Source organism: Pantherophis guttatus, chromosome 7 (assembly GCF_059756535.1).
Source record: "Pantherophis guttatus breed Tessera chromosome 7, ASM5975653v1, whole genome shotgun sequence".
Lineage (NCBI taxonomy): Eukaryota > Metazoa > Chordata > Lepidosauria > Squamata > Colubridae > Pantherophis > Pantherophis guttatus.
The window spans coordinates 23,588,491-23,610,560 of NC_142069.1; the positions used below are offsets into that span (position 1 = coordinate 23,588,491).

The following is a 22,070-nucleotide window of genomic DNA, read 5'->3' on the forward strand; positions in this document are numbered from 1 at the left end:
CGGGCCTCTCGCCCTCAGGCTGCCTGAGGATGACCGAAATCACCCCACCCTTCTCCAGACCAGACGAGGGGCAAGAGAGACACGGAAACGGCGGGTTCCTCCAGCTACTTCCACTAGCTCGACGGCGGAGGAGAGGCAGCTTTTGGCAAAGAGAAAGTCGCGGCGGGGGGGGGGGAGAGAGCGAGCGAGCGACGGCTCCGGAGCCGACAACATTCCCCCCCCGCCCCCAACCGCACCCGGGACGGGGCGGCCGCAGTTCCCAGCCTGCCACTTCCTGCCCGCCTCCAACCAAGCCAGCGGGCTTCCCCGCCCTCGGCTCCTCCCGTCGCCGCCGCGCAACTGCTGGCTCTGGGAGGCCAGATCGGGCCAGCGGGAAGGCGCCATGGCGCTTCTGGAGCCGCCGCTAAGCGGAGCGCAGCTGAAGCGCCTGGAACAGCACAGCTACAGCGCGTCCGGGCGCTCGCTGCTGGAGCCGCCGCTGCAGCATTACTGGGTTTGGCTGGTGGAGCGCACGCCGCTCTGGCTGGCCCCCAACGCCATCACGCTCGCCGGCCTGGTCTTTACCCTCGTCCCTTCGCTGATTCTTATATACTACTGTCCTACCGCCACCGAGGAGGTACGGTAGTCCACGCCGGGGAGACTCGCCTCCGCCGTCGCCCTTCTGGGTGCGCGCTTCGTCTGGTTTCGCTTCAGAGAGGTGGGGGGGGGGGGCAGAGAGGTGTAGGGGCGGATGGCGGAGGGTCAGGTTACCAGGCGAAAGTAAAACCTGGGCCGCTCTGGAGTTCAAATTCCAGGGGTTCAGCCGCCCGTCCAGCTTACTCAGCAGATACTCATACAGGGTTAAGATCTGAGCGTATTTAGGATACTATTCTTGAACTCGTTTCGTGTGAACTGCCCGGTGGGTTTTCGCGGAGTCTTGCGGGGTTCTGTCACACACACTTGCCGTAAGAGAAGCTCCCCTCCTCTCGGGGCAAGAGGGGACTTATTGTTGGCCAACCCTGCAGCCTCGTCGTGAGAAACAGGATGGGTTGGAGTCCAGTGTGTGTAGATTGGGCTGAGAAAGATCTGTGTTGCCTGTCATAAACTTTTCTTTTTAAAAAAAAAATATTCGAGTCACCTGAGGACTTGCGGAAATTGAAGTAACTCAACAACTCTGTGTGTGTGTGTATTTGTTTGTTTGTTTGTTAGTTAGTTAGTTAGTTAGTTAGTTAGTTAGTTAATCAGTTAGTTGGATTTACAACATGCCTTTCCTGTGGTAAAGCGTTTAGGATTAGATTGGGAATCTTTGAGCAAAGTCACAGTATCTACAGTTTTTGAGCCCTTGGAGTAGAAGCTTATAGGAAAGGGCCAATTTTAGACATTTGCATCTCTGAAAGAGAACTTTTCTTCACATACAAAACAGGTTTGCATTTGCATGATACCGATAAAGATACGATTTCCTTTTTGTGGAGTTTCACTGCTGGTGACTGCAGAGATACATTAACTTCTCATCAACAGTAAGGAAGTGGTTATTTGTTGCTGCAGCCTCCGCCTCCTTTTTTTAAAGTTCCCAGTCTAGTTTCCTTGCTTCTGGGAGTTTCTGATAGTCTTGTATCTGAGGATTAACTAGGTCTGACCCTGTATGATTTTTCATGATCGCCTAGATGAGAGTTCTCCAACCTTGGCAACTTTAAGCCTGGAGGACTTCAACTCCCAGAATTCCCCAACCAGCAAAGAATGACGGAACAGCAAAGCTGGTTGGGAAATTCTGGGGGTTGAAGTCCTCCAGGCTTAAAGTTGCCAAGGTTGGAGACTCCTGGACTAGATGGTAGTCCATGGTGCATATTATTATCAACCGAATCAGCTGCAGAATGAAGGCCTCTTGGCTGAAGTTGATTTATTTTATGTGTTCAATTTCCATAGCTGCCCATCTCAAGTGACTCTTTATAGTTTGCAATGTAGCATGCTAGTCTACTTTGGATTAGATGTTGTTCCACTTTCCAGTCTTGGCTCAGAAACAATGACTGGCCCAAAGGCATCCAGCTGGCTTCTATGCCTAAGGGAGGATTAAAACAGGATATCCTTGCTCATGCTTTTTAGTAATCTAGAGACTAGGTTATTAGCCTTATTCTTACGGAGTGCCTTATCATTCACTGGTTTTGTAACAAGCCTACTTTAGGATACAATGGCTGAAGACAAAATAGTGATTAAAGGGGAATGTCATAATAGATGTTCAAGGACGCTCTGTGCTTATATTTATTGGATGAGAATGGCAGAACAGCTTGTTTCTGTATAAGGGATCCTTGTGCTCTCTGAGCTTGCTTGTTTTTCTTGCAGATGTTTCATTAGCCTAACTAGGTAATATAGGTAGTCCTCGACTTATAACAGTTCAGTTAGTAACTGTTCAAAGTTACAACGGCACTGAAAAAAGTGACATGACCGTTTTTCACAGTTACAACCTTTGTAGCATTCCCAGGATCATGTGATCAAAATTCAGACACTTGGCAACTGACTCATACTTATGACCATTGCTATGTCCCAAGGTCATGCGATCACCTTTTGCACCCAAAGTCAATGGGGAAGCCAGATTCACTTAACAACTGAGTTACTAACTTATCAACTGCAGTGATTCACTTAACAACTGTGGCAAGAAGGTCATAAAATGAGGCAAAACTCACTTAACAAATGTCTCACTTAACAACGGAAACTTTGGGCTCAATTGTGGTTGTAAGTTGAGGACTACGTGTACTAGTACTAGCACTAATAATGTTACCTAGTTAGGGTAATGAAAGTCTGCAAGAAAACAAGAAAACTCAGAGCACCAAGGATCCCTCATTTCAACCCTGAGCTACAAATTCTCCTACATATTCTCCTTTATTGTTTCTGTATATTTGTTTCAGGCTCCTCCTTGGGTGTTCCTCTTTTGTGCATTAGGAATCTTTATTTACCAGTCTCTGGATGCGATCGATGGAAAGCAAGCCAGAAGAACAAATAGTAGTTCTCCATTGGGAGAATTGTTTGACCATGGCTGTGATTCTATTTCAACAGGTAACTTTTTAATTAGTTTCATCTTGCATCATGGACTGATAGAGTTGGAAGGAGGTCTTTTAGTCTAACCCCTGTAGATTGTCCCCTACAATCCCCGCTTCTAGTCAAAATATAGGATTACTTCTCTCTGTGAATTCAATCCATGCCTTCCTAGGGAACTTCCAACAAACCCCATTCTCAAGTTCATCCTACAATCCTTCAGATGTAAATGAAGCCATCTTAACACTAGGCCTGCAAATTGCTTGCAGGTTGAAGGGAAACAGTGCTTTGATGTGTGTGGGGCATGTAATACCTGTCTGATATTCTTTAAATCATAAGTGACTTTTCCAAACATGTAATGGCAACTCCAGAGGGCTGTCATGTGTCCTGGGGGAGGGGGGGATGGACGGACAGCTGTTTTTGAGTTTCCACTTGCTATGTGAGTATCCTTGCATACTCCATATCCAGAGGACAGAACAACTGTCACCATTCAGAGCAACCCAGAAAAGTAGTCCTTTCATCCTGTATTACAAAAACATTGTTTCTGGGCAACCAAAGCAATTTCTATCCAGCATTTTCATCTAAAACCAGGCTGAAATTTGTCTTTCAAAAGATAAAGATAAACCTTTCCCCTGTCCAGTTGTGTCCAACTCTAGGGTGTGGTGCTTATCTCTGTTTCTTAGCTGAGGGAGCTTTGTTCGGAGACACATCCGTGGTTATGTGGCCAGCATGACTATACATCTGGGTACACAGAACACTGTTACCTTCTCGCCAAAGTGGTACCTATTTAGCTTCTCGCATTTGGATGCTTTTGAACTGCTGGGTTGGCAGGAGCTGGAGCTCACCCCATCACGCAGCACTGGGGTCTTAAACCTAGCTGTCAGATTTCCAGCTGACAGGCTCAGCATAATTTAATTTAATTTAATTTAATTTAATTTAATTTAATTTAATTTAATTATTCAATTTATATGCTGCTCCTCTCTGAAGACTCAGGGTGGCTCACAATATATTTTTAAAAATCATTATAAAAAACATTTTAAAATTAAAAACGTTAAAAACATTAAAAACTCATTCACGCCATTCATGGCGGGATCTCGCCAGATCACAAGAGCGAGATCAACGGCCTCAGGCCTGCCGGAAAAACCAGGTTTTCACCGCTTTTCGGAAGGCCAATAGGGTGGGGAGCCATTAATTGCTGAGCCATCACACCCTTTGGTCTTTTGAATATTTAATTAATAGAATTGCTCACAGGTGAGATATTTTTAAAATGTCCTAGTTAGGAAGAACAATTTGAGAATGGAACTATTTATCCAAGACAGTCATCTGTTTGGCATGCTTTAAACTGGATTCCTACACAAAATTGGAAGTTGGATCCAAGAGCCAAAATATTATCTTCTGGTTCTATAAACCAGCTCAATACATAAAATGGGTGCAAGTGGAGTGGTAATTTTTTAGATTAAATGAAGATCATATTAGCAACAATTCCTGGAGTGCAGTTATATTTTTTTGCTCAGCTCATCAATATTCTTTTTAAATACATGGTGTCTTTTATAAAGCAGGGGTAAGAAAACACACAAAGATTCTACTAGTTAGTGCAGGGGATTTCCCCCCCCCCCCACTTAGTATAGCTTCCATTTTACTTATCAATGAAAAGTAATTACTGGTTATACCCAAAGTCTTAATTTATATATATATATTCTCCAAAACAGCTATGAGATATAACCTAACTTAATTGGCCTTTTCAGTATTCGTTGGTGTTGCAGCCTGTATTGCAGTTCGCTTGGGAACAAATCCAGATTGGCTCTTTTTCTGTTCCTTTACTGGGATATTCCTGTTTTACTGTGCTCACTGGCAAACCTATGTCTCGGGCATGCTCAGATTTGGCAAGTAAGTGGATGCCTGGATAAATGAATTTGCAACTTGTCTTCAGAAAAAAAATTGCTGTCATACTCAATTGGGACACCGGTTTTTTTTTTCCTCCTGTAGGAAAAATGTTATTTCTGAATTCCATGCTGAGTTAATAGTACATCAAATGAAATGATAATACTTCACAAAGTAGTTCGAAAGCTATGAAGGTTAAGTGGGAAGCATCAAAAACTTTGGAGAAAGGTTATGAGATGCTAAAGATGAGCCAGAAACCCTGCTATTGCTTTCAGCCAGCAAGTTGGAATGAAAAGGGGATGAAAAGAGCCCAGGTGGTGTAGCTGTTAGAATACAGTATTGCAGGCTAATTCTGCCTACAGCCTGGAGTTCAATCCTGACAAACTCAAGGTTGACTCAGCTTTCCATCTTTCCGAGATCTGTCAAACAAGGATCCAGATTGTTGGGGGCAGTATGCTGATATTGTAAACCACTTAGAGAGTGTTGTAAATTACTGTGGAGCGGTATATAAATCTTAAGTGATATTGCTATTTTTTTTTTTTAATGGCTATCAGAGAGCAGTCCTCTGTCTGAAGGTATTATCTGTTTGTAGGGACTGTCTGGCTTGGATTTAATCCCAGTTTAGGTAGAAGACCATGAAAAGAGAGAATAATATTCCTGGTGTCCAGCAATTAGTATTTGGTCAGCAGCAGACAAATAGGTAGTTGTGAAGCTTGGCTCACATATTCCAAGTTATGATTTCTTAATCACAATTTGTGGAATGCATCAGGATTAGTTGGATTCATGCTCATCATAAAACACAAAACACAACAGGGATGACATGTTAGACCAGGTCAGCAACCTGTGGCTCTGGAGCCGCATGTGGCTCTTTCACCCCTCTGCTGCAGTTCCCTGTCACTCAAAATACGTGTCACAACCGTCAATGTGTGACACCCACCGACACACGATTTATTGAGCTTTTAAACCCCTGGTAGGCCAACCATGGATAAATCCAAGAAAAGAAAAGAAAACAGAAGAAAGAAAGAACATTTAATTCAATTACATATGCTAGTTTTGTGGCCGCTCAAGAAATAGTCAGGCATGGGAAGGGTTTTGTGGCTTCCGGTGTTTTCTTTTCTGTGGGAAACCGGTCCAAATGGCTCTTTGAGTGTTTAAGGTTGCAGACCCCTGTGTTAGACAACCCTGAATCAACAGTGTTGTTTTATAGTGCAGGATAAGGTATTCAATTACTTTATACTACACTTAGCACTCAGGTACAGCCTAGGTAAATTGGTGCTTTATCTGTTCTCCTTTGATGTATAAATGACGGCCCTAAAGTGGGTGTTACATTCCAGTTTGGGATATGTTATGTTTTTGTTTATAATCCCAATTCAAAATTTCAATTAATTATAATTCAAGTTTGATTTATAACTGCCAAGTTTGTTGCAAACAGCCAGCTTTTAAACTTGATTTTCTTTAATAAAGCTCTGCTTTAATAAAGCTCTTCATGCTGCATAGTAAACAGTTCTGATAGGCAGAGGACTTTCAAAAGTAGTCTTTGATATGGCACCAAGTTGATAATTTAAAAGGAAAAATAATTCTAATATAATTCCATGTCTTTTTCCGCCTCCCCCTTTAGTTGCTGGCTTTAAATTTAGCATGCTACGTATCTTTGTTTTGCTATAAAATGTTTACTTTTCTACATTTTGGGAGCCCTTTAATGGGATATAATGCAAATACTGGTCTCAACTGCTCAAGTATCCAGGGCAGAGATGAGTTTGTATTTCTTTCATAATAAATTTGATAAATTTGCATCTTACTTTCGGTAGGGGGAGATAGTGATGCTTTATTTATATTGCAGCCATTATTTCTGCCACTTTATACATTGAATTAGGAAAATATAATTATAAGAAATAAATTATTAAGCTACTTCAGTGGTGAAATCCAATTTTTTTTTACTACCGGTTCTGTGGATGTGGCTTGGTGGGCATGGCAGGGGAAGGATACTGCAAAATCCCCATTCCCACCCCTCTCCAGGGGGAAGGATATTGCAAAATCCCCATTCCCACCCCACTCTGGGGCCAGCCAGAAGTGGTATTTGCCGGTTCTCCAAACTGCTCAAAATTTCCGCTACTGGTTCTCCAGAACCTGTAAGAACCTGGTGGATTTCACCCCTGAGCTACTTCCATTATTGGAGTTCCCTGATGTTTGCATTTATTTTAGAAAAATGTTTGATTAACCTTTGGTAAATTTCCCATTCATGAAAGCAATAAATCACTGGTATGAGTCAATTTATTTTTTTTGTTCTAGATTTGATGTGACTGAATCTGAAATAGCGATAATGATGATGCTTTTGTTATCCTCATTTGGTGGAACAAGAATATGGGACACAAAGGTAAGTCAATATACCTACAATTTGAATATATGTTCATATCTCTGAAAAATTGATATTAAGTGATTCTTTCTAATTCTTTGCATTTTGTTGAACATTGATTTTTCCTCCCTTTTAAAAATAGGATATTTTTAAATGTTTATTGTAACTTAACTTTTCCCATGTGGTCCAAGTATATGATCACTTCTGCATTTGTAATGTGCTTTCCAGTGCATGGGTTTAAAACTACAGAAAGGAAAAAGACTCCATATGCTATAATTAAAGTTTGTATTAAATCACTGCAATTATTTAAACATATGATGTTCCATAATACTTCCAGTTCTGCATACATTATTACCTACGTGTTGCCAGCTGACCATTGTTGTTAGTCAACATCCATGTAGCATTCAAAGGTGTACCAAATTTATTGCTATAAGTCAGGGGTGTCAAACTCAATTTCATTGAGGGCCACATCAGGGTTGTCTTTGAACTTAGGGGGCCAGGGTGGGTATGGCTAGCTCGATGTCACTTGTGTCAGGGCAGTGGTGAAATCTAAAATTTGTTACTACCGGTTCTGTGGGCGTGGCTTGGTGGGGGGTAATGTGACTGGGTGGGCGTGGCCAATTTTTTTTTTTTTACTTTTAAAACCATTTTTTCTACAACCTCTTTAGCGCAGAGGTTGTTAAAAAATGCTTTCAAAAGGCTCTGACGATCCCAGCTGAGTTGCCTGGCAACTCAGCTGGGATCGTCAGAGACATTTAAAAGAAAAAAAGGGTTTTTTTCTTTTAAAAGCCTTTGAAGATCCCAGCTGAGCCACGCGATCATCAGAGAGGTTGTAGAAAAAATACTTTTAAAAGTAAAAAAAAAAAGTCTCTGATGATTGTGCGGCTCAGCTGGGCATGGGAGGGGAGGCAGGGATTTTTGCTACTGGTTCTCCGAACCACCCGCCTCCATCGCTACTAAATCGGGCGATCCGGTCCGAACCAGGAGCATTTCACCCCTGTGTCAGGGGCACCTGTGATGGCCAGAATGCTCTGCCAGTGGAAACAGGCTCCCGAGCTCCGTTTTCAGCTGTGATAGCCTCCTGCAACCCTCTGCCAGCAAAAATGGAGCTTGTGAGGGCCTCACAAGCTCTGTTTTCACTGGCAGGGACACCGTGGGCTGGTCCTTTGCTGTTTCCAGGGCCGGCCCTTGGGCCAGATCTAAGCACTCCGCAAGCCAGATCTGGTCCCCGGGCCATGAGTCTGTTCCCCCTGCTATAATTCAACAGGATGTATCACCCTTTTATTTTCTGAAAACCTCAGAGTAAATTATGCTCCTGCTTTCAGAGCTGGACTATTTTTTACCAATATGGTAGGGTTTAGATTTACAGACAGTAATAAGAGAACTACTATTCAAAGGAGGCATGAGCTAGGATGACCTCTTGAAAATTTTGACAATTATGTCCACTAGATATGATTTTCTCAGGTTGAGTAAATCTGATTTTTTTTTTTTTTTTATGGTGATATCTTAGCCTGCCTGGACTTTTCAGTCATTTAGAAATCCAGCAGAGTGAATAAAAAAAATATTAACTGCATTGTAAGACAATAACAAAACCACTGCACAAGTATTTATATAGTTACAGTATACACTTTCAACAGGTTACATTTATAAACATTTGAACAATTTGTAAGCAACACTTGGCTGGCTTTACTCTTGAAACTGATTTAATGTTCTCGCCTGCTTGAATTATTGAATATCTGCATGAAACAAATTCAGCATTCAAGTGTTATTACTGAAACTTTTTAAGTTTTCCTTTGGAAATGATTTTTTTTCCTCCCTGAAGCTATAGTAGACAGCTAAACTACTCAATTTAAATCATCTTCACCATGCAAGTTATTTTATTGGAGTAATGGATAAGATACAGTAATCTTGGAAATAACACCTTAGGCAACTTTATATTCTAAAATGTAACCTACTTGGTTACATGATTCATTTATTTTGCTTTTCTTTTTAACCTTGTGCTGCCTCTTGGAAGTTTCCTTCAAACTACAGTTGAATAAGAAAGGTAAATATTGATGCTAAGTTGTATTAGCTAGAGTATATCGATAATATGGTATGATCTAAGCAAAATGGGCAGATGATATTTGCATTTCCCATGATGTTTACCTCTGAATAGATCAGGGAACCTGAAGGAACTATTCATTTTCTGGAAATGTACTTGATGGTATGTAGGTAGTTACACATTCAGCAACCATTCAAATTTTCAGTGATCTTACAATTCCACTGAACAAGGGGACTTGAGAGCAGTCCTTGTAGTTGTAACCATCACAGCATCCCTGTAATCGCAACTGCAATTCGGGCACAATTGCTGAAGCATCCCATGGTCACGTGGTCGTAGGTTCTAACCTTTAATGCCAGCTTCTGACAAGCAGAGTTAAAGGAGAAGGTGGCAGGAAGTTGCAAAAGGGGATTGTGTGACATTGTGTCCTAATGACTGCAAGGGATTCGCTTAAACAACAGCAACTGGAAACTATTCGAATTGTCGCTGTTAGTTGGAACAGTCGTGTAACGTTGCCCTTTTATGTATGCCTCATTTAGCAACAGAGCTGCTGCTCTCAGTTACTGTTGTTAAGCAAAGACTACCTTTATACCAGTGTTTCTCAACCTTGGAAGCTTGAAGATGGGTGGACTTCAACTCCCAGAATCCCCTAGCCAGCGCTGCTGGCTGGGGGATTCTGGGAGTTGAAGTCCACCCATCTTCAAGCTACGAAGATTGAGAAACACTGCTCTATACTAAGCTATACAATCAGTTCAAGTTGCTTAAGAATGTTTTTTTTTTCTTGATTCCAAATTCTATGTCATATAGAATAGAATAGTGCCCGTGTGTCCCGTCCTTCAATCATAATCTGGGATTGCTAACAGAATTTTTGGACGTGAGTGGCATTTGCTTATAAGTGAAGGAAAATGGATAGTTCAGATAAATTGCTAAGTTTCAATAGTTGTGGAAAGTTTTAAACCTTTTAAATGATCATTTTCTTTACAAGATCCCTCTGCTCGAACTAGAGCTGAAGACATTACCTATTGTCGTCGTAGTGTGTGGGACAGTATTTTCAAGTTATAATTATTTCCGAGTAATCCTTGGAGGAGGTGTGGGGAAGAATGGATCCACAATAGCAGTAAGTATTTGTAAGATGTTAATTGTTGGGTTAGTGCAAATTTTAATTAATGTTAATGCTAATGCAAATAGTTTTTGAGTGCTATTTTGTGTACTCGGTTTTATAAAGCCTTAAATCCAATATTCTGTTCTGCCCCAGCTACGGACCCCAAAGAACGCAGCACACACAAAGCCCGTTCAAACCTTACTTTACTGAATAAACCAGTCTTTTACAACAATGGCTGTTAATTAATTGCATTAACAGCCGCCAAGAATTCAAAGAATAATAACTGAAAGCTTATTATGGTTGGCAGAATACCCAGAAGCAATTTGCAGGAAGCTGATAAAATAAGCAAGACAAGACACAAAGGTATGTGAATTAAGTTGTTCCCTGCAAATTGCTTCAGTCGGCGTTCCTCCTTAAATAGGTTAAGGGAGTGGCCAATTAGCCCCAAGCCTTACTCTCGAGGAGACCTCCTCCTGAGGAGCCACTCCTGCCTTTTGGCAGCTCTGCATGCCCGTGCATCAAGAAGAGGCTCCTCCTCTTCATCCTCTTCACTTAAGGGAGCTTCTGGAGGTTCTGAAGGCCTTGGCTGAATCCCTGCTTCTGGCACCACATCTTCTCCAGCCTCCTCATTGTCTGACTTGAGTGCCAGCTGCACAGGTTGCTGGCGCAGCACCACACCAGCCTCCTCGCTGTTGAATCAGCTACTGGCTGCACAAGCCACGTACGGGCCACAATATATTCACTCTGAAATGTACTAATAAAATTATGGTATAGCTTGAATTGCTCTATAGCATCATATTACAAAGAAGTGGAAAGGAGATAATACAGCAGCTATGAAGTTTCTAGATCAGATTGTTTAGTTCTTAAGTATCTGTGGAATTTTTGCTCACTCTTGCTAAGAGTTTTCAAAGAAGAGCCAATCAAGCAATTTATAAAGCAATTTGATACACCTTTTTCCACTTCTACCTGATGCAAAAACCAAAATCCTCTTTAAAGGCTTTGGTGAACTATTGGGACACACTAGCTTTTACTCTTCATGACAAAATTAAACTTTCTGCAACCACCACTTGTTCAGCAATTGTTCAGAGAGATAGTGGTGATGAACATGGCGGTGGATCCAGGAAAGCTCCCTGGTTTACCGAGGAGCTCCAGGAGATGAAGCGCCAGAAGAGACGTCTAGAGCAACGCTGGAGGACCAGTAACTCCGAATCTGACCGAATACTCTTAAGAGCCTTTATTAGGACTTATTTAGTGGCAATATGGGCGGCAAAATGCTTGCATTTTTCTGCACTTATTGCATCCGCTGATTCGTACCCAGCTGCCCTATTTAGGGTGACTCGCTCCCTCCTTAATGTAGGGGGAGTGGAGGAGCCCTTTCAGGGCAGAGCTGAGGAGTTTGTGCAGTTTCTGTCAGATAAAGTCGCTCAAATTCAGATGGATCTGGACTCTGATTGGGCAATTCCGATTGAGAAACTGCTTTGGTCACGCTGATGGATGATCTCTGGCGAGCCCGAGATGGGGGTCATTCCTCCATCTTAGTGCTACTTGACCTCTCAGCGGCTTTCGATACCATTGACCATGGTATCCATCTGGGATGACTAAGGGAGCTGGGAGCGGGAGGCAACATGTTACGGTGGTTCTCCTATCTCTCTGGTCGGTCACAGTCAGTGTTGGTACGAGGACAGAGGTCAACCTCTAGGCCCCTCGTTTGCTGGGTGCCTCAGGGCTCGGTCCTCTCTCCCCTGCTATTTAACATCTACATGAAGCCGCTGGGTGAGATCATCCGACGACACGGAGTGAGGTATCAGCAATACACGGGTGATACCCAGCTGTATATCTCTACCCCACGTCAATTCAGTGATGCGGTTGATGTGATGTGCCGGTGCCTGGAGGCTGTGGGAGTCAACAGGCTCAGACTTAACCCAGACAAGACCGAGTGGCTGTGGGTATGGCCTCCTAAAGACTATGTTGATTGTCCATCCTTGGTTCTGGGGGGTGGAGAAATTGTCCCCCTCAGAACGGGCTCGCAGTTTGGGTGTCCTCCTAGACTCACAGCTAAGATTAGAGCAACATCTGACAGCTATGACTAGGGGGACCTTTGCACAGGTTTGCCTGGTGCACCAATTGCGACCCTACTTGGATCAGGAGGCTCTTCTCACAGTCACCCATGCCCTTGTCACCTCACGGTTAGATTATTGCAACACGCTCTACATGGGGCTACCCTTGAAAAGTGTTCAGAGACTAGTTGGTCCAGAACGCAGCCGCGCGAGCTGTCTTGGTTGCACCTAGATACACCCACATTACACCAATTCTCTGCGAGCTGCACTGGCTCCCTATTGGTCTCTGGTCACAATTCAAGGTGTTGGTTATTACCTTTAAAGCCCTACATGGCTCAGGGCCAGGTTATCTTCGCGACCGCCTTCTGCCACATAGCTCCCAGCGACCGGTAAGATCCCACAGAGTTGGTCTCCTCAGGGTTCCGTCAGCTAAACAATGCCGGCTGGCAGGCCCACAGGGGAGGGCCTTCTCTGTGGCTGCCCCAGCTCTCTGGAACCAGTTATCTCCTGAGGTCTGGACTATCCCCACCCTATTGGCCTTCCGAAAAGCAGTGAAGACCTGGCTTTTCCGGCAGGCCTGGGCCATTGATCTCACAATTGTGATCTGGCAAGATCCGGCTATGAATGGCATGAATGAGTTTTTAATGTTTTTAAAGTTTTTAATTTTTAAATGTTTTTTTTATAATGATTTTTAAAATGTATTGTGAGCCACCCTGAGTCTTCGGAGAGGGGCGGCATATAAATTAAATTAAATTAAATTAAATTAAATTAAATTAAATTAAATTAAATTAAATTAAATTAAATTAAATTAAATTATAAATTAAGTTAAATTAAATTAATTAAATTAAATTAAATTAAATTAAATAATTAAATTAAATTAAATGAATTAAATTAAATGAATTTACAACCATCCTCAGAGTTCTGGTTGTTATGCTGTCCTCACAGTCATGTGATCATAACTCAAGGGCTTGGTTACCTGGTTCATGATTACATAATCACAACCAGCCACACTCACATGTTCTCCATTTGCAGTCTTTCTTGCCTGCTTCCCACAAGCAAATCAATGGGAAACTAGCAGAAGGTTGCAAGTCGCACCTGTAAGTCACATCTGATGATTTTTCTCACGGATATGTATCATCACTATAGATCATGAATGGCCTGTGAGGGCTGCTCTGTAACAACCCCCATCTGCCTATTCTGTGTAACAGTCCCCAAAGGCTTGGCCATGATCCATAACACCAGCCCACATGCCTGCCTGCATCCCCCACTAGACTGTCTGTATTCAGAAGCACCTGTCCGCAGCCTTTGCTGGCCTACTTACATTGAGATGTATCCCTCTGTAGCACTCATCCACCTACCTGCCGCTTTCACCTGTCAGGTTGCTTGCCTAAGACTTGGGTCATTTGAGGTCTTCTCTTAATGACCCTCACAGTCTCTTGGTTATGATGGCAAACAGGATGCAGTCACATGATGCTTTGATTTAGGAATACATTGCTTAATGGTGGAAATTCTGATCCCAATTGCCATTATAAGCTTGCCCCCTACATTTCTTAGGAGTCAAACTGTTATGGGAGGTCCTCCAGCTGGCTCTAAAAGCATTTGGTAGCTTCAAATGGTGAAAAAAGCTACAATCTCATCTTCCAGTTTGAAGAGATTATCCATTAAATTCTGGATGAATTCAAAATTCTGTCCCAAAGGTGCTTTTTCAAGAGGCAACTGGACTTTCTGGTTTTTGTTTGAAGATGTTTCGTTTCTCAGCCAAGAAGCTTCTTGGAAGAAGCAAAACATCTTCAAAGAAAAACCAGAAAGTCCAGTTGCCTCTTGAAAAAGCATCTTTGGGGTAAACATAACCCGGATGACTGAAAATCTCCATAGACATTCAAAATTCTGGTTTAATAGTTAAAGGTCTAAATCATAGAATAGGGCAGATTTCTTCCATATGTTTCTTCCTACATGCACTTTTTTTGTAAAAATAGATTTGATTCTAATTCAGTAGATCATATCGTTTTGTAGTTTCTTGGGGTGATTACATTTTTGGTATTGCTAATTATTTTGTAATTTATCTGCTATATTTTAACATCTACTATTACTATTACTATTATCTGTTATATTTTAACATCTACTATTACTATTATTGAGCTATAGAGAGAAATAACAGAACATACCTTACTAAAAAAATACATAAATGTCTTTATGTATTTCAGGGAACAAGTGTTTTATCTCCAGGCCTCCACATTGGTCTAATTATTACTTTGGCAATAATGATCTACAAAAAATCCCCAACTCAACTGTTTGAAAACCATCCTTGTCTGTATGCCTTAACTTTTGGATTTGTGTGCGCAAAAATTACACAAAAATTGGTGGTAAAACATTCTTGATATTTCCTATATATATAAAATGTTTAGCTGATGTAAGCCAAATATTTTAACATATTAAAGAATGCTACAAATCAAGTTTAATGTGATATTAATAAAAAATGTCAAACGAATACTGTAGTTTGATGCATATTCACCAAGAAAACAGACCTTTTGAGTTCAGTCGAGTTTATTTCCAAGTTAGTGTGATTAGGATTGTACCTAATGTGGGCAAATTGAACATATGTTTCTTAAAAATTACCTAGATATCTAGAATATGATCGTATATACATTCAAGTTAAAAAGTGGACACTTACTACAAATTATGGTTTATTAAGACAAACAAAACAACAAATAGTTTCATGGTACTTTTTTACCAAAGCAAATGCCTGCAAAACAATACAGTTTCAGATTTAATTATTAAGGCCATATTTACCAGAAAGTCCACTGGACATCAAGATGAACTAGAAAGTATGTATTTACTCCATGTAAATCCAGTTTTAATAAACATTGAATATATATTGTATATTACAATTCCTCTTTTACATCAAGTTTATTAAAGTCTGTATCTGTGATTAAGTAAGGAATGCCACTACGAGCAGACAAAATCTGTTCAATATTTTTGTAGGTTTTTTTTGTTATTAAGAAGTGAATTCTTGCTAATCTTATTAAATGTATATTTTAGAACAATTTGAATAGTTTTTTATTTTATAGCATTCTAATGTCTCCCATAAGAGTTGATAGTACATTTACAGTGCAAAAGGTTAAATGGGATCTAAAGTCTTAATTTAGTAGATAATCTAATTTTTGTTTATAGGTAGCACACATGACAAAAAGTGAGATCTTACTTCAAGACACAGCATTCATTGGGCCAGGCCTCTTATTTCTAAACCAGTACTTCAGTTGTTTTATTGATGAATATATTGTTTTATGGATAGCATTGGTAAGTAAATGTATTGTGTTTTTATGTAATTAAGATTACACATAATGATTGGTAACTTGAATTTTGAGTGGATTGTCTAAGTTATAAATCAAGAATTGAAAGGTATTTTAAAAACTGAAACATACCAACATGGTTGGAGAGACAATTTTGTAAGAATTTTAGAAATGTCCTTAACAAAGAAGGTACAAAGACATATAGTAGCTTTATTTGCAACAAGGCATCTTGATGAAGAAAAGACAAAGATGTTTGTGCTCCTCAAGTAATGGATAGTGATTCTTCCATAGGCAATAGAGGAAAAGAAAATGTAGAATTAATCTATTAATTAATCTACCTTGAAAATGTGAATCCCTTGTCTTAAAATAGCCTCCTCAAAGTATATACTCTTATGAAGAAAATAAGTTGTCATTCCTTATCTGTCCAAACAATGCTAAAGTTTATCCAAAGTAATCTAGATTTAGCTAAAATGAGGTCCTGAAGAAGAACTAATGTTATTGGATCATACTGAAACATTAAATAAAATCAAAATTTAAAAAAAAATCTTTAAATGTCTTTTAAAAAGACATCAAAATGACACCATAATAATAAACTAAAAGAATCACATTACTACTGAAAGTGATTATGAGTTGTCAGCGTCGTCATTAAAGGATGAATGATAGATGTTGATAGTGTGGGATCACTGGGATAGGAAACCTAATATATTTACAATATTCCTAGAAACTCTATGCAATGAAGCATAATTATCCAAACATATACAGGAAATACTAACTAGAAGATAGGTTAAATAAGAATACAATTAACATTCATCCTTTCCAATTGCCAGAAAAACAGGCATTCATAACAGCCTTATTGAAATACAACAAATATTTCACCTTAGTTGAGTGGACCTCAACTATTATAAATGGCAAAAGAATAAGTGAAGTCTTCTTTCTATAAAGTCATTTCTATAACTCAGTGGGGATGGAGTTTCTATCTGAGGAGAAATCTGGCACCAGCAAAAAGAAGCTAGGTTAATTTGACCAGGAACCAGTTGTTTTCCTTAAATAGGTTACTGGTGAAAAAAGTTAACATGTATCAGACACTAGACTCTTAACTTTTTGAACATAAAGAAATTATCCAGCTGTTATTTGAGGAAATGTTTGCAGAAATTCTATTATACTATTAGATGATATGAAAAAACTCATGAAAATGAATTATTTTTCCTAATTTCTCAAAGAGGATAAAGACAGGCTAGTCTCATATTTTTTTTCTTATAATCTGTATATTACCATTTTACATTTATACTGATCAATGTGCTTTTCAGCCATAGACCACATTCTCTTTGTCTTCCATCTAAATTCAGCTTGAACCTGCTTAACTTTAGAGCTTGTTTGTTTATTGCAGCCAAGAGGGGTTCTACAGGCTTTCTTGTCTTTAGGAATACCCTTAAGCTGTTTTCCAGACTCTTTTATGGGAAAAAAAGTAAGGGGAAAGGTAGAACATAACTGAAGAGAGAAAAAAGACTTGCACCATATGATGATTTAGGATTTACTGTTAACAACTGTCAGTATGGATTAATGTTTCCATTCATAAAATGCATTGCTTCCAAATGTATAGGTTTTATGGGATTGAAATGAACCATTGTATTTGCATTTATTAATTCAATACCAACTCAGAAGGGGAGGCAACCATTGCCTTTTCTTTTTCATTCATTCCTCTGTAATTTACTGGATGCACAATTAGAATTCTCTCTTCCTGGGGGATGGAAAGAAGAGAAAGTTAAAGTTCTGGAGAAAGACATATTTTCTATAATTGTACAGAACAGTAAAATATTAAAAAATACTGCAATTCTCACTTGATTAGTAACTTTTTTCAATTGGCTTTATATGAGTTTAAATTATCTCTATACCCAATAGTAGGAAGATAAAAGGAAGAATTCTGTTGTATGCAATAGTTGCTGTAATAATAATTTGTAAGCATTTTCCCCCCTTCTTCTTCTTTAGTTCATCTCGTCGTTTGATTTGCTGAGATACTTTACTGGAATATGCATACAGATTGCTGATCACCTTCACATACAAGTCTTCAAGCTCTCCCCTCCTCAACCTCTTGAACAGGTTCAGAATCATAATGAGTGACTTATAATTAAATGTGAAAAGAAGAAGTAGGGAGAAATCTTGAATTATGGAAAATATTGGTTTTTAAAGAAATATAAACCTGAAGGCTTTTAAGAAAACCAAATATATGAAGGAGTTCATAAAATTTCGAATTATACTCAGAAGCTTTTGTTAAAAAAATAACTAATCCCTGCGTAAATTCTTTGTTTGTATATACTTATGGTTGAAAGTCTAATGTAGGTAATCACTAGCACGGACTATTCCATGAATGAATTTGACTTTTTAGGAGAGTAAATTTACCATTAGTATATAGAACAAAAATAGCATAATAACTTATTGAACATTCTGTAATGTCCTGAGCTTTCAAGAAATTGGCTAAAAATTTAACCAATGTAGTTAAAGGAATCAGTGATTAAAAGAATATGGTATTCTTTTCAGGCTGTACAAAATATAGTTTGCAGTTTTGACTTTCAGTTAAGGTGTGTGGTAATATTTAAACCAGTGGTGGGTTGCTACCAGTTCGCACCGGTTTGGGAGGACCAGTTTCAATAAATTGGCGAAGGTCGCAGAACCAGTATTAATGGCTGGCTGGCCACGTCCCCGAACCGGTCCCCCAGTCACCGCCCCGCCCAGTCACTTTCTTTTCCTCCTCACCACCACCCAGGCAGCTTGCCTGCCTAAGCTGCCTTCCCACGTGGTGCCTGCCCTGTGCCCCAAGTGAGCTGCCTCCTCCTGCCTATAGGTAAGTCACGCTAGCCCCCCCTCCTGAGTATGCTGCGCCACCACCACCCAGGCTTGCAATCTTACCTTCCCTGTCCCTTACAGGGGTCCCCCCGCGCCTTGTTTTGGTTCCCAGGGGCTGCAGGGAGGCTTGCTAAGGCCAAAATGGGGTGCTGGGGGTGCCTAGCAAGACTCCCTGCAGCCCCCTGGAAGCAAAAACGGGCTGCGGGGTGGGGGTGGGCTTCAAGGGAGAAAAAAACAAAGAAATCCTCACTGTTTGGGGATCCCCACGTGCACTAAGTTTGAGTTGAGAGCTTATTGTAAGTGGCTGCTAGCTATCCTTGCTCAGGCTAAGCTAATCAATAGTGGAGCTCTAAGAATGCCAGATGATCAATGGGCATGTTCTGAGTTTCAAAACATTTGGCTTTTCTTCCTCCTACAAAAAACCTTCTGGGGTTCTTCACAGAAAGGGAGAAAGGAGAAAGAGAGGGAGAAAAAAAGAGAGAGAAGAAAGAAAGAGAGAAAGAAAGAGAAAGAAAAAGGAAGGGAGAGAGAGAACACAGGTATCTCTTAATAGAAGCTTGAACTTGCCTGAAATTAGATTAAGCCCTAGATCACTTAACCCAATGTATCAGATTAAATTGTTATTGAATTATTTTTGGAATATATACTATATTATCTTGTGTAATTTAGTTACAGTGTAAAACTAGTCCATTATGTCTCAAAATAAAAGGGAGATCAAGAATTCAATTAGTGGCATGTAAATTCTGGAATCCCCAAAGACCTTTCCCATTGTATTTATTAAACAAATTTATATAGCTACCCAACTCATATACAGTGACTTTATCACATTTGTGTTACTTTCATGTAGTTCTCAATGTGTCAAATCTCCTTGCTACTCTTATTTCTTCCACCAAAATTCTATTATAAATAATATTACCACACATTACAGCTCTAATTTTGTGTATTTGTGCCAGTAATTTTCAGAAAAAGATTTATTCCTCTCTTACATACTTATTTAGAAGAAACTTCATATGTCAGTTTATTTTTACCATTAAAAATGTTTTGTTGCATTATATGACTGCAAAAGCCTTTTAGCAGTTTCATGTAACAGGAAATATCCAGTAACAATTTTGAAAGTAGTTGTCATAGTCAAAAACACCCTCCTCCCAAAAAGACAGAGAAAGAGAAAGAGAGAAGGAAAGAGGAAGGAAGGGAGAGAGAAAAAAAACTCTGTGCTATTATTTTTAATTGTTCCATTATTTATCATGTGTTAATATTTTACACTGTCTCTACACCTAGAGTGATTTTACTGCCTTTCTTTTGCCCAGGGCTACCACATATTTTTCAGGGTTTTACATGCATTCAATGTCTGTAGTCCAGAGCATAAATGTGTGTGTTTATTTTGTACATCAGGTTGCATAAGTCCATCTTAATATGCTATTCCTGGTATGTGATGTTTTGTATACATAGAGAGAAAGAAGCACTCTTGTGATCTTTTGACTTTTACGCTTGCTATCAAACATCAGCCATAATACTAATTACTGTTTTGAACAATATGCATGAATGGCTATTTTATATGTGAAATTATGACTGAAATATTTCTGCACCTATATTGGTTCTCACTGTCAGGAAGTTTCTCCTTAGTTTTAGGAGAAAAATTAACTTCTCTCTTTTTTCAGTTTCCATCCATTGCTTCTTGTTTTGCCTTCTAGTGCTTTGGAAAATACATTGCCTATACCCATGATGGCGAACCTGTGGCACGCGTAGCCATATCAGTGGGCACGCCAGCTCAGCTCTGGAGCACATGCGCGCGCTGGCCAGCTGATTTTCGGGCCATCAGGGCCCACCAGAAGTAGGGAAACAGCCTGTTTCCTGCCTCTGGAGGGCCTGGGGGTGGGTGGGGAAGGCCCATTTTTCTTTCTTACCAGATCCTCTCTCTGCATCTGCGGAGGGTGAAAACAGCCTTTCCCACTCCCTTGGAGGTCCTCCAAAGGCCTGAAACGGCCCATTTCCCAACTCCCGGTGGGACAGGAAGTGATGTTTTTTGCTGTCCCCAGCCTCCAGAGTCCCACCGGGAGTTGGGAAATGGGCCCTTTCAGGCATCTGAAGGAGTGGGAAAAACTCTTTTCACCCTTTCCAGATGCATAGAGAGGATCTGGAGCCAGGTAAGAAAGAAAAACGGGCCTACTGGGCCATCATGTGCTAGGAGTGGCCGGTGGGGGGGTTGCACACACATGTGCAGGGCAGGGCTCATAGAATTATGGGTGTGGGCACCCGCACACATGAACCCCCACCCCCACCTGGCACGAGATGGCAAAAAGGTTAGCCATCACTGGCCTATACATTCTTTCTGGCAGCCCCTAAAAAGCCTGTTGCCTATCACACTCTTGGGCAAAGCATATGAGCCATTTCCTCCTTTCAGTGGTCCATGAAAGTACATCTATAGTATGTAGATAATAAAGTTGAAAAAAGGTGAACAACATTTTTACAGAACTATAGATACGTCGAGGCTGGGTGTGACAAGGAATGGCTGGGAGGGGCCAGGCGAGGGACCCCTTGACGTGAGTGACATTGAGTTGGCCATGCCCACCCAGTCACGTGACCATGAAGCCACTCCCACTGTCACATGACCAAGCCACGCCCACAGAACCGGTGGTAAAAAATGTTAGAACCCATCCCTGATTTAAACATTTTCCTCCTCTGGCATCTGACACTTTCCCCCTAAACTGTAGTTCTCAGCTTACAATGGCAATTGGGACCTGAATTCCCATCATTAAACAATACAGTCATAAAGCACAACATCAATTGTCACTTAACAACAGCAGTCGCAGCTGGCATTGCTAAATTGCATTGGCTGCAATTTTTGACCAGTTTCCCAATTGACTTTACTTGTGGGAAGCTGGCAGGGAACATCAAAAATCATGATCATGTGATCAGAGATGCTGCAATGGATAGAAGTATAAGGAGCCATCTTAAGTACCATTTGTTCACTGCCATTGCAACTTTGAACGGTTGCTGAATGAATGGTCATAACCCAAGGATTATCAGCATTTGTTTTTCATAGGATGAAAATACAGGATTAGATGCCCTATTTTGCTAGTTGCAAATTGTAACTTCCCAGGCAGCTGTTCATAAAAAAGAAGATTTGGGACTGGTGTGGGAAGATTAACAACTGCAACGGAGTCTTGGATATAAAATAAAATGAAATCAATCTTTTTAAAAATGTGAAGCCATTCCATTTTTGAGCACAAAATAATCTGGTCCATTACATTTAAAACAACAAAAAACATATATTTTCATTTATACAAATGTGTTACAAATACATTGGGATTATATACCTTCATTTTTTAATATAATATATACATTAACATTTTTGAAAATTATTTTGCATAGCCAGCAATAAGTGCTCTTCCTTTTGAATGTTTATGTCTCTATAAAAACTTACAACCAGTTCTTTTCCTTGTATTGTTCAATGATAGTTTGTTTTTCATGCAACCCTGAGGGGTTTGTTAATTTATGAATT

The 22,070-nt window shown here is 40.3% G+C and overlaps 1 protein-coding gene across 1 annotated transcript in view; it reads left to right on the forward strand.

Annotated features, from left to right (window-relative positions):
* The window catches only part of CHPT1 (choline phosphotransferase 1), a 23,726-nt gene continuing 1,656 nt past the window's right edge, over positions 1 to 22,070 (forward strand). The window contains exons 1-8 of the mRNA XM_034403473.3: positions 1 to 616; positions 2,880 to 3,027; positions 4,752 to 4,893; positions 7,177 to 7,261; positions 10,264 to 10,395; positions 14,642 to 14,800; positions 15,609 to 15,734; positions 17,714 to 17,824. Coding sequence (XP_034259364.1) covers positions 383 to 616; positions 2,880 to 3,027; positions 4,752 to 4,893; positions 7,177 to 7,261; positions 10,264 to 10,395; positions 14,642 to 14,800; positions 15,609 to 15,734; positions 17,714 to 17,824 — 1,137 coding nt within the window. The 5' untranslated portion in view covers positions 1 to 382. The remainder of the gene's footprint in view (positions 617 to 2,879; positions 3,028 to 4,751; positions 4,894 to 7,176; positions 7,262 to 10,263; positions 10,396 to 14,641; positions 14,801 to 15,608; positions 15,735 to 17,713; positions 17,825 to 22,070) is intronic.